This window comes from Ciona robusta, chromosome 9 (genome assembly GCF_009617815.1).
Source record: "Ciona robusta chromosome 9, ASM961781v2".
Taxonomy (NCBI): Eukaryota; Metazoa; Chordata; class Ascidiacea; order Phlebobranchia; family Cionidae; genus Ciona; species Ciona robusta.
Window position 1 is genome coordinate 2911172 of NC_143243.1, and position 12852 is coordinate 2924023.

The window sequence follows — 12852 nt, forward strand, 5'->3', positions numbered from 1 at the left end:
GTATAAAGAATTTACATTAAAATTACCAGTATGTATAAAGTTTACCAGTTTATATAAAGTATATACATTTCATTTATCCCATTGGCATAAATACTTCATTCACCCATATAGATTTGTCCACTATTGCAAAATATCATTCACCCTACGCTGTACCATTTGTCCAAGCAGCATTAATTGGGAAGACATATAGTACTGTGGGGTAAAATGGGATACTGTTAGCACCTAAACCCCACATTTCCTGATCGTATTTTAAACATTTCAAAATGCTATTTTAGGATCACAAGGCTACAGTTTATAACTGTTTAAATATTTTTTACCAATAAAGGGGACGAGAAATTAGAGTAAAAACATGTCACATCTTACCCCACCCCAGACCCTACCATAACTAAAATAGCTTCTAACAATTAAATTTAAACTTTAAATTACCTCTCTCTTTGTAAAACAAGACATTTCCTGCAGCATTGATAATATGATGGGGAAAAGATGGTCGGTTACAACGCTCACGTCCTTTCCTCCAACCTCAGCAAGGTCACCAATGGTTCTCATCATACCAACAGACACAGCAACTGTTTGTTCTTCATCACTTAGTTTCATTAACAAGGTCTGGTAAGGGTTGACGTAAGTTTAGAATTTTTTTAAAAAATAAAACAAAAAATTAACACCAATTTTTTTAAATAGTTAAAAATTTTCATATAATGTTTGACGTTTATAGTTCTTTGATGTTAGCTTTACTTAAAACAACTTCATCTGCTGCCGGGTGTCCATACATACAAACAGAGCCAAAGTACATAATTTTCGACGTAACTATCCATTAGGTTCCTTATGTTTAATGACTATGAGGTGAACTGCCTTTTAACAATGTGACCTTAAATTTTTGCCAACATAAAAAAACGTCTGTAGTATACTTGTGCTTGTTAGTGGTAACACACATGAAATTGGGGGTATATCGTAAAGTATACTATCTTCACATCAAATGGAATTAACCAATACAGAACAGAATCGTATGGGAACCAACTTTGCTTGGGGTTTTGTTTAAAAAACATGCAAACATAATGTATTTCTAAGTTTCGTTTTAAATTTAAAAAAAAACACTTTATTTTTATGACTGCATGTCAGAACAGAATCGTAGGGTAAACCACTTTGCTTGGTTTAAAATTTAAAAACAGCACAGGAGTAAAAATATGCAAACATAATTTTTTCGTTTTAAATAAAAAAAAAAACACATTATTTTTATGACTGCATGTTAGAACAGCATCGTAGGATAAATCCCTTAGCTTGGTATTTTGTTTAAAATTTAAAAAAAAAACAGTAAAAAAATTTAAACATAATCCCTATTTTCGTTTTAAATTAAAAAAACACATTATTTTATGCATGCATGTCTATATGGCCATTTTTAATCCTTACCTTTATAGTTTCTATTTTCTATTTAGTTTACCTTTATAGTTGGTACAACATAAGCCTTCATTACATTCGGTGCATTTCGTGCAAGATGACCAATTAAACGTGAAGCTTGTAATTTATTTCTTCCAATCCCACTGTGTTCAAGTTCAGCCACAAGCTGAAAATTAAGTCAAGAAAAAATAAGTCAAGCTTAGATTATAAACATTGCGGCAAAAATATTGGTCAAGCTAAATTATAGATGCCAAAAATATATGTACATTTGTTGTAAACCAAAACTACTCTAAGTTTCTATTATAGGTAGGTACGTGAAAGTTTAATAAAATATTATGCAAATGAATTGTTAACAAGAGTGTTTTTGTTTTTTTGTTAAAAAAGATTGTATTAATAAATACTACAGAAAAAAGGCATATACATTTATGACATAAAATTATGAACCTTAAGATTTGTGAATAAATATAACCATAATTTGACATTAAATATATATAGTTTTTTTGATAAGTAAGAAAACTATTCACTTTCATTACCTGTATATGAGTTTTTCGTAGCATAGGCATCACATAAGCTGGGTTCAACTCAGATAATCTACCAATAGTTTGAATTGCTAATTCTTGAACCTCGAATGCTTCATCATGCAGGGCAACAAATAACAGGTTTAGATTCTCAGACTGCAAAATAAAGAAATATATAGATGGTAACTTTTAGCGAAGCATTGTAGATTAATGTAGAGAACAGGTGTCTTTTAAAAAGTCATCATTTTAATTTTGATTTTAAAAAAATTGTTTTTTTTCAAAACAGCCTAATTTTTTTAAAATCTTGTAATGCAACAGTAGTAATAGTTGGCATACAACAGCGGTTTTCAAATTTTTTTGCATGGTGGACCTTTTGCAAATATTTTAATATTTCGTGACCCTATAAAAATCAAAGAATGCTATTAAAAAAATGCAAAAACCACACCAATAAAAGAAAAGCAAAAATTGCAGACCCTCTAAAACTGAGGAATGGAGCCCAGTTCGTTGAAGAACCTTAGTTTGGGAACCGCTGGTGTAGAACTTAATTATTGTGAAAAAGTAAACAGTTAATCTAAAAAGATAATAGTTTAACAATTATGATATGTTAAATTTGAATTTAATAGGAGTCCTAATGACATACAACCAATATGTATAACAGACTTTAACAAATTCATACCAGGATAAGGTAGCAGTCAAATCGATCATCCAGCAGATTAAGAACGTGCATTCGAACTTGTTTGTCTGGTATATAAAACATATGATTAAAAGTAAAAAGATAAATTATACAGAATATTTTGTTGGGCATTTGAAATAATATTTTTAAATTTTTTTGATAGTTTTAGTAATTTTACTGTGTTTGGTAATATGTTCGATGTTTTCTGTCATTTTTATAATCCTATTTGATTGTAAAAATGAATATTTAAATAATTATATAACCATAGCCTCACAACTCCAGAAGAGCGTTTTTGATTATTACAATCATGATCAGGAAATATGGTATATTTTGTTCTAATAGTATCCATTTTATCCCACAGTACTATAATACCAACATTTAACATAGTTGAACAAAAATACCTGAATCAGCAATTGCCAAGTTCAAAATGCTTCCAATAATTTTTGACAACTTTGGTGACAGCACAGGGTAAATCTGAAAGAATTAAATATTTAAAATTATAAAAAATATAACAATAGTTTTTATATTATTTTTTACCCTGCAATTAAAACAAGTTGAAATTTCAGTGTGCATTTTAAATTGTTCAAAAGAGTTTCAAAATAATTTTAATATGCTTTGCAACAAAAAAAATGAATAATAACTTTACAACAAAACAAACTGGATCGGTAATTGGAATTTGTAAATTACCACAGCTTTAAAATGGACCAAAATTTTTCTTCTATTCTACAAGGGGGGGCTCCAACAGAATACGCAATTGGAGCTAAGATTTAGGCAACAGTTGGCCCATTACCCCAACACCCAGAGTGCTACAACTCATTAGTGTCTACTGGGTGGAAAAAATGGCTGTATAAGAGCCCAAGAACGCATACACCTATCAGTATCGAGCATTGAACCCGGTATCCTTTGGTTACGATTTAAGTGCCTAACCACGAAGCCATGTCCTTGTGCTAATCTGCACGGTAGCGCAGGGATACACACCTGTGTCTTAACTCATAGGTTGTGGATTTGCTGCTGCTACTTATTACCAACACCCGAGTTATAACGACTTTTTCCAATAAAGCAAGCCTCATTAAATTCATACCGAAACAAAACCTTGTGTGACTTACCACTGTTTGGTGACTAGATGTACAAGGCCTTGGTATAGAAGGTCGCATAAGTGCAACCACTGTAGCCACAGCATGTAACCTCACTTCACGATTTTCGTGGCACAAGTATTTAGCCGTGGAACATTCTTCACAGAAGTCCATGAATGGTTGGGGGAGAATTTTTGAACGTTTTGCTTCGTTGCCAGGGAAAGGAAATAATGCCAGAGTTCGCAACGCAAGAATTATGGTCGCCATTTCTGTTGCTTCTGTATATAGTGATATAAAGTAACGTAGGGAAAGATGGGACAGATTTTCATTCTATTTTTTGTCCCATTTGGTGGTAAACAAAGAATTATAAAACTGTATCCCCAGGACTCCCATAGACCGTTGTTACTTGTTTAAAATCCGATCAGAATATTTGGATATTACGGGCTAAAAGTGTCCCATCTTCCCCCATATATATATTTATAAAAAAATTTTGCAATTTATATAAATTTAAATGGAAGTTTATAACCAGCAAAGACCAATTTTGTTCCCTTTTATCCCCTAGATGTCTGCCTCTGTTTATAAATATATTGGCAGCAGCTATATTGAGCTTGTTTCAAGCAGTATTTTATTTTTATACACATATAAATTAGTATCAATCATATTTTTTTTAATATGTTTTGGGAAGAAATCAAAATTAGTGAGTTGTTCTTGTATTTTTTAGTTATAGATATTCGATCCTATTTATGCAAATAACGCATCAAATGTGATGGCTCGCCTTATTTATTAATACAATGCATTAAATGTAAAGCACGCCCCAAGATATGCAGATAACGCATTAAAAGGAATGCATGGCCCTACTTTAACAGACAACACATCAAGTGTAATGCCTGGCCCTATTTATAAATATAATGCTTCAAATGTAAAACATGGCCTAAACTTTAACAGTTAACGCATCAAATATACAAGCATTATTTAAAATGGGAATAGTACCTGAAGTATTATCACCAGCAGCATGTTGATTTGGAAGCAGAACACTTGAAAGTATATTGAGCACACCTTCTTGTATGGATTGATATAAACTTGCTATGCTGCTTAGTTCGTGCAGAGATTGCATAGCAGCACCACTGTAAACAGATTTGTTATTTTGCTGTTTTTGACTTTTTGTTACATTTGTTATGAGAAATTATTGTTTTTACACTTTTTATAAAATATAATTGTTTTTTTACATTTTTTATGAGATAATATTGATTTATTGTTTTTTTAGAATTTGCTTATGAAACATTATTGTTTTTTTTTACAATTGGTATAAGATATTGAAAAACCCTGACCATACATGTAGGACTTAATAACAAATATTTTGCAAGAAAACATACTTTTGTAAAACTAAAAGAGAAAAAAATATATATGTTGAAAATATTGAAAAAAAATATGCTCCAACAAAATATTTTATTCTGAGCAGCAATCTAACAATTTTCAGAAAACATTATTGTTTCAGTTTATGTGATATTTTCTGAAGGCAATTTCCAATAAAACAATGAGTTATTTAAAAGTACTTACTTTAGCCCAACATTGAACATAGATTGTAATAATTCATCTCTAATATAATGCAGAGTTATTGCTGGAGCAGACTTGGCTAGCATTGATATGCAGCCAAACACTGAGGATTCAGGTACATAGTTTCTATGCCGCCTGACAGGATAAAAGAAAATAAATATTAATATATATATAGAAGCACGGTTGAGGGTGCCTGCTTTGACAAGTTATCATGACATTTAAAATACATAGATGACACCCCATATTAACGCTTGATGAAACAGTTTTCTACTCGTTAGATTTTTACTGTTATGTAGTTATTGACAAAGTCAAAACATTCAACATTTAGTTACTAAGAAATGCATTACTTTTGTAACTGTGAGAGTTGATTCATTTACCCTGAACAACTGCCATTTCAAATTTTTGGCACAACATATGTCCTGGTACTGTGTACTCTTAGATTAATTTGTTGTGCATGTATATTTCTATTCTACTCCTATATGGTTAAGTTCCAATGAAAAAACACTCCATGAGAATGGGTTTAAGCTTGAACTGGCATATAACCCTATTTATTTACAAAGTTTTTTTTTAAAGACAATGTAAATGTCATGCTCATACTTTAAAATAACTTACTTTGTAGCGGGTTCTTTTGTTGGCAGATATTGTTTTATGAATTCAAACAACTTAGTCAGGTAAGGTTCAATTGCATCTTTTACTGCAACCGACATTAAGCCTGTGGCAAGAAAAGCAGCCGAACGATCTCGCTCCTATAACAAAATTAGTCAGCTAGTCTAAAACTAATTAGGGATTCTGCCTCTACCATCAGATGTTCAGGGTTCAAGGCTCGTCGCTGCTACCATTGTGGGCATATGTGTCCTTGGGCAAGACACTTAACGACAATTGCTCCAACCCAGTGGTCACTAATGGGTTGTCCAAATTATCAGCCATACATAAAAAAAATGAAAAAATTCCCAAAAAAATTATCACCCACAAAGTAACATACATGGTAACTCGTAAGCTGGCACGAGGTGTTAAACCCGTGTGATAACGACTGTCGTTTTCCGGTCACGCGAGGATAAAGTAAGTTACATACATTCAAGTTTAAATTAGCATTAAATATAAGTTTTAATTGACATTAAATTTAAGCTTAAATAAACATTAAATATAAGTATAAACTAGCATTACGTATAAGTTTAAATTAGCATTAAATATAAACTTAAAAAAGCATCAAATATAAGTTTAAAACATGAATCGATGAAACATTGCCAAACCTTTTTTAAACAAGAGAACAGAAAAGTCATAGCTTCTGATAACGAAGATTTTGTGAATTTCTCAGGATCAAACAAAGCAAGACGCGGTAAAAGAGAGAGAACAGAATGTTGAACTAAGACACTTCTTGAAGACCGGAATGTAAGAACGAACTGACACATCTAAAAACAATATGTGGAGTGGAATATACATATATATATAGTACTGTGGGGTAGGATGAAATACTGTTAGGAGCTATATTCCATATTTTCTGATGGTGTTTTTAATAATTATTAACGTTCTTTTGGAGTCGCTGGGCTCAGACCTAGTTATATAATTTTCCAAATATCTGTTCACTACCAAATGGGAGACAGAAAAGAGAATGAAAACCTGTTTCATCTTACCCACCCTACCCTATAGGCCTATTCATTATTTCTTGACTGAATTATATAAATCATAACATTATTTGGGAATTAGTTATCCCTCAAGCTAAAGGCATAGCGTTTATTTCCTGTTGTAACATAGCTTATCATGGTAACTTTTTAAAAAGTAAAATCATATGTTTTAGCACCCTGGTTTTACACTTAAAATAGCTTTTACCCTGCTGGCAAACTTCTATACAAACAAGCATAGCCAAAGTATACTGAAAATTAATCAATGATGTTTCCTATGTTTGACCATTATGTGTATAACTACATTATAGCAATATCACCCCAGTTTCAATCATATTCAACAATTATATGTTAACTTACATGTTCAAATTTATCTGAAAGCAGTTTACAGCACAATGAACTTTTCAACAACATTCCCGACACGGAAGTGCTGCTCGACAGTGCAGAGGGTGGTTGGACTGAAAAATACATTTTATATATTAGAAGTTTGAAAAAAGGTTGTTGACATTGTGAGTTATTCATAAAACTGGTGCCTAGAATTCAACTGTTTACAAAACATCTCATGTGTTAGTGTCAGTAAGGGTAATATATTTTCTTAAGTGGATAAATGCCAATTAATGTATAAATATACTGCAACACAAAAATATTGTATGCAATGGTACAGTTTCATACACCTCATTCGTGCTCACAAATTACCACATATTTAACACCTTTGAGTGTCTTGCCTAAATATGCTTATAATGGTAGCAGCGCTAGTCTTGAACCAATGACCTCTAGGTTGGCTACAGGTATTTAACCAGTTTGCCTTGACACTGGATTGTATGACACCTAATAACCTTGTTAAAACTCATTAACATAAATATTAAAATTTCTCACCAGAACTTCCTTGATATGAAGACATTAAAAACGTTGATAACTTGAACGAAGTGCTTTTGTTGCTTCGGAATAAACGGCTCTGGAATTTAATAAACATTATTTCATATAATGAAGTGATTCGGTAAAAAAGGCAGAAAATGAAAAATAAAACATTGTCTTACTTTTTCCGAACTTGAACTTAAATTTGAATGTTTTGGTGAATATATTGAATTTGGTGCAGAATCTCCAGATAAAAATAACTCTGCATTGAAAAGGGGAATGAACGGAATAGTTCTAATACTAATGCTAGTTTGATTTGTGTTAAAGCTAGTATCTTGTGCATGTTCTACCTTTTTGTATAATACAGAAGTAAGTAGAACAAGTAAGTAACAGTGGAAAAAAAAATTACTTTCAACAAATAATTTGAAGCATAAGCATTTGTAAAATTAATTTTATTTCAGTTACAGCTACAATTTTGTTAATCATTATCTAAATTAACTTATACTAGGGTTCCAGATACTAGAAGCCACCTGTGCCGTGTTTGTAATTCTTCTAGTTAAGCTTTAGGACTAAGAGTTTCTTCAAACCCAGGTGAACCACAAAAACATATTGGGATATTGGACTATTAATACCAACATTTGATATAAAAGTCCCAAGCTATATAAAACTGTGACAGTTCAAAGAAAGCCAAAAAATAAAAGATCATAGGGACATTTTCAGTAAAATCATAACAGCAAATCTTAAATAGCAAAGAAAAATGAAAATTTGTATATGGATAAAGCATTTTTACCAAACAAATTTTTTGAACTTTTGTTCGTGTGCCCCTTTAAAACTAATTGTCTTCCCAATATGATTAATTTGATTCAAACAAATATAAAAATATTTGTAATAAATACCGTCAGTAGTACACACACGTAGTAGCTCGATTAATATAAGTAATGATGAATGTACACGGTCATCACGAATAATAGATGGTTTTTCAAATGTAACTGGATCGCATATTGAAGTTGCTTCATCATAACAAGCCTAATAGTGAATGATAGTGGAAAGTATAAACAAACATTTATAGAAACTAACAAAAATAGCTTTTCAATCTTTAAAAAAAAATTTGAGCATATACATTTCTCACACAACATGTAAGCATAAATTAAAAAACATATACAAATGTAACTTTTTTTTAATCAATTACACTATCGTTGGGGCCAAAAAATCAAATAAAATGAACAACTAGTTTTGGGTTATGTACCCCGGCTCAAAAGGTCCACTTTAAAAAGAGTATATATTGGGCCAATTCTGGTGTAAATGGCCCCATATCTTGCCTTGTTGTAAAACAGCACCCATATAGAATAGAATCAGCCCCAGCAAAAAACAAACTTAAATTTTCTCTTAGTTAGAAACATGCTGCTTACCTCATACCACGCTGGCCTATATTTTGAATCTTTTGTCTCTCGTTGAACAACAAGCGACAATGCAGCTCGTAAAGCTTCAATAGCACATTCCCGTATTGATTGCTATAATATAGAAACAGGGAATAAACAAATAAAACAAAAAACACAAAAACAAAATTACATGTGAAATGGGGCAACAGTGTACAATGGTATAACAACTGTCCTTGCCCACCACATAAAGGTAAAACAACATACATGTTACATTACCTTTGAGTCATGAATGACATTGAAAATTCCATCAAAAAAAGACTGGATTTGTTGATAGAAAATAGTTGATGAACTGACAGCCATTTCTCGCAATACAAGGACCTAGGTTAAATACAATAACAAGTGACTTAACACAGTTAACGTTCTTTTTAGATAAAGGTACCCAACGTTGCTGATGCTACCATTGTTGGCATGTGCATTTCTAGGTTAGACACTTAACAGTAATTGCTCCAACCCATTTTTCAGTAATGGGGTGCCCAATAAAAGAGAATAAACAGAAAAATTACATCGTAACTTTAAAAGAGGTGTATAAAACAGAACACTCATATTACCTATGTTACAACTCTTATGACGTATTGTCTATCAAGATAATAACTCAAATTCCTTCAAAGCATGGACTTCAAAACAGTACATACGGTTTTAAACAGGAGCTGACAAACTTATTATTTTGTGAGAAGGGGGTGGGGGATGAAATGTACTTAGCCTATTGCAACAAGAGATGTTATAACATTTTTTGCAGACTTTTCAGGCGATAGTGGTAAAAAAAGAGGTTAAAAATGTTTTGATCAGCATCTACTTTTTCAAAACGAGCATACTTACAGCAGCATGTCTCTTTGGGTCATTTTTTTCAGTCCCCAACCATTCAACAGATCTTTGTACTTGAAATTCAATATGTTCGGTTCTATAACCACTGGATGCCGCCATTCTTCCCATTACTTGAGCAGCAATCTCCATCACCCCTAACGTGCGACAACTTTATATTTTGCTTAAATAAAATATGAGACAGCGCTCTTTTACCGACAGTGCATAAATCAAAATTATTCAAAAAAATGATTTTTTTGAAAAGATTATTTGTGTGTTTTCTCGTTGGAAATTAATGGTTTCTGGAAATTAGTTGCTTTAAATATTTTAACAACAGCATATATATACATAAATATAAATCAAAAATCAAAACTATTTAATGGCACCGTATACAAGTGAGGTTTCAGTCAAGAAACCTGTATACTTTATTCAAAAATTAAACATTCTGTGCAGTACACATTGTGAAATATTACAAAATGTGTTCTTTTTAGGATTTGTTTGAGAACATTAATATAAAAACTGATCAAAATAAAGGACTCTGTCCTTTTAAACAGTCTGTAATACATTACATACCAATATCAGGTGAAGGCAGTAGGTTCCTCAACAAGTTGTAGAACTTCAAAAGTTGTCCGTCACTTCCATCCACATCAATCTGACTAACTGGAATGTAATATTATGTTCAGTGAAGTTTAATTATATGGTGCAGGGTGTTTAAGCCTACCCGGACAATTTTGCAATTAAATATCAATAAATCAATTTATCTTTAAAATATTTTTAGAACTGAAGCAAAAACCCTACTAATACCGTTTACACATTTAATTGGAATTTTTTAAAATGTAAGGCCTGACGCCATGTTATTTTGTTTACGGAACCAACCTTTTGCCCATAATATGGCCTATGGTTTCAGAGCTTAATGCAAATATTGGAGTATGCGATTTTGAACAAGAAACTTAACGGAAAAACCACTCACAAAAAGGTACATATATATTCATTAAATAGAATACCAATATTATAATAACTACCACTGCATCATGTAAGTTTTAATAATATCACCCATACATGGTTTAATTGGCGAATTTCAACAACTCTAATTTTTACAGAAGAGTTATAAACCCAGGTTAAAGCACAGTTAGAGGTTATAGCATACTGAAACACGTTATAATGAGTAATATAGTACATGCTTATAAAGTTTCTAATCAAACACAAAACCAAAGTTACCTATGTGGTAACTCGTAAGCAGGCCATGCGAGTTAAATAAGTTACAATCATAAAAAAGATACATGTCAGTACTCACCAATACCAAGTAAACCTCCTTTTTTTTCATGAATATCAGAGCTGGACAACATTTCATATATATTAGAGTTTAATTCACTCATAAATTCAATGTTTTGTTCGCTGGATAGCTCTTGTACCTCTGTAATTTAAGCAAATGTAATATATTTTATCTAGTGTCATGGTTAGAACACAGTGTTGGGTTAGAGTGTAGCAGTTGACTGTGCTTCAAGCACAGATATTTAATATTATAGGTATTCGCATTTCACTTATTGCATAAAAATTGCGTTGCATAATGATTACAGCTGTCCGGCCCTTGCCTCCCGCCCGGAGGTTAAAGGTTCGAGGCTTGGCAATTCTGCTTAGGTGGGCGTGTGTTTTAATATAAATTCTAGTCCATCAGCATAAAAAGACTGACCTGTGTTGATATAATGCTGCAGTGCAGTAGCTATTGACAATCGTGTGTCTTCATTCCGACTTTTGAGGCCTTGAACAAATGCTTGAACGCTTTCAGCCATGATAGCAGTTAGAAATCAGCACGCGTTTTTTAAATACAAAACTCACGATACCGCGAGACAGACCAATTCAACATTATCTAAAACATGTCAGAAATAAATATTTTTTATCCGGTAGATGGCAGTCTCCGAAATTAAATTATATAAGGATACTAATTACCCGGTAGGTGGCTCTCGCGGAATTCAAGTTTATAAATGAAGTGAAATTAACGCTGTTTATGGTTACATGACGGAAGAACAATATAAAAAAATGTGATGACTGTAGTTTATAGAGTTGCCGTTGACGTTCGGTTATTTTGTTCTTGTGTGACGGCCTTGTAGGCCGTAGGGGGTGGTCACGAATGTATTCTCTACGCGTAGTTGGTCTGTACCTCGTCTAAACAAACGATTGACTAGCACCCAACTCAGCAGATTATTGACTCCTTTATTGACAACACAACGATGAAGTGACTATGGGATGTAGAGAGGGAAATTTGTATCCTTATATAATTTGTACACCCCGTGGAAGGAAAAACATCCACACACGTGGCAAACATACACACACGTGGCAACAAAACGTACACAAGAAAAAAGGGCGATATTGCGAAACCCAACTCGCCTGTCCACGTGATTAAAGGGTCGATAAGATGTGGACAGGCGTTTTCTAACACACCACGAACAGGAAATTGTGTCACAGCTTACTGATTAAGACGTAAGCACAATAGTTTACCAGGACATTGTTAACTGATGTGCAAGCGTGTAATATTATCCAATTTAAAAACCTCAGTAAATTTGGAGTGAATTGAAGTTAAATCTACCGCTTTCACACGTCGGTCGCTATACAGTCTCAACGACAGGAAACAGGGGTTATGTTTCATGCACCTCGAACTCACGCAGCTTACAGTCCTATAAACACATATATCGAGTATACTGTGATTTAATTTGGATAAACTTCATCATTAAATCTGTGGCGGCGGCACAGGTGAAAATTATAAGTGCTTAACTTGCATTCTTGCGGCATAAATACACATGGTGCCTTTTTCTTCGCCCAGACGCTATATGCCAATAACGAGTACAAGACAATAATACGAGAGCGAGTTCGTCTTATTGACCAAGCTCTGTTGCTGTATAACAGATGTTGTTTCACAGCATATTATAGACTACA

General features: G+C 32.7%; 1 protein-coding gene across 3 annotated transcripts in view; it reads right to left on the reverse strand.

The window, feature by feature from the left end:
• The window catches only part of LOC149730851 (serine/threonine-protein kinase mTOR-like), a 37194-nt gene extending 25397 nt beyond the window's left edge, over nucleotides 1-11797 (reverse strand). Inside the window, exons 1-20 of one of the 3 annotated variants that reach the window (XM_089884769.1) lie at nucleotides 11612-11797; nucleotides 11216-11335; nucleotides 10495-10581; nucleotides 9940-10079; nucleotides 9340-9441; nucleotides 9094-9195; nucleotides 8581-8710; nucleotides 7867-7946; nucleotides 7706-7784; nucleotides 7190-7287; nucleotides 6461-6619; nucleotides 5823-5956; nucleotides 5214-5345; nucleotides 4647-4780; nucleotides 3690-3934; nucleotides 2985-3057; nucleotides 2587-2651; nucleotides 1926-2066; nucleotides 1436-1558; nucleotides 427-603 (exon numbers count right to left, since the gene is read on the reverse strand). In XM_089884769.1, the coding sequence (XP_089740895.1) occupies nucleotides 427-603; nucleotides 1436-1558; nucleotides 1926-2066; nucleotides 2587-2651; nucleotides 2985-3057; nucleotides 3690-3934; nucleotides 4647-4780; nucleotides 5214-5345; nucleotides 5823-5956; nucleotides 6461-6619; nucleotides 7190-7287; nucleotides 7706-7784; nucleotides 7867-7946; nucleotides 8581-8710; nucleotides 9094-9195; nucleotides 9340-9441; nucleotides 9940-10079; nucleotides 10495-10581; nucleotides 11216-11335; nucleotides 11612-11711 (2421 nt within the window). In that variant the 5' untranslated portion in view covers nucleotides 11712-11797. Of the gene's footprint in view, nucleotides 1-426; nucleotides 604-1435; nucleotides 1559-1925; nucleotides 2067-2586; nucleotides 2652-2984; nucleotides 3058-3689; nucleotides 3935-4646; nucleotides 4781-5213; nucleotides 5346-5822; nucleotides 5957-6460; nucleotides 6620-7189; nucleotides 7288-7705; nucleotides 7785-7866; nucleotides 7947-8580; nucleotides 8711-9093; nucleotides 9196-9339; nucleotides 9442-9939; nucleotides 10080-10494; nucleotides 10582-11215; nucleotides 11336-11611 lie in introns of those variants that run through there. The other 2 variants (XM_089884771.1, XM_089884770.1) reach the window with 2 other exon arrangements.
• Nucleotides 11798-12852: the final 1055 nt, after the last annotated feature.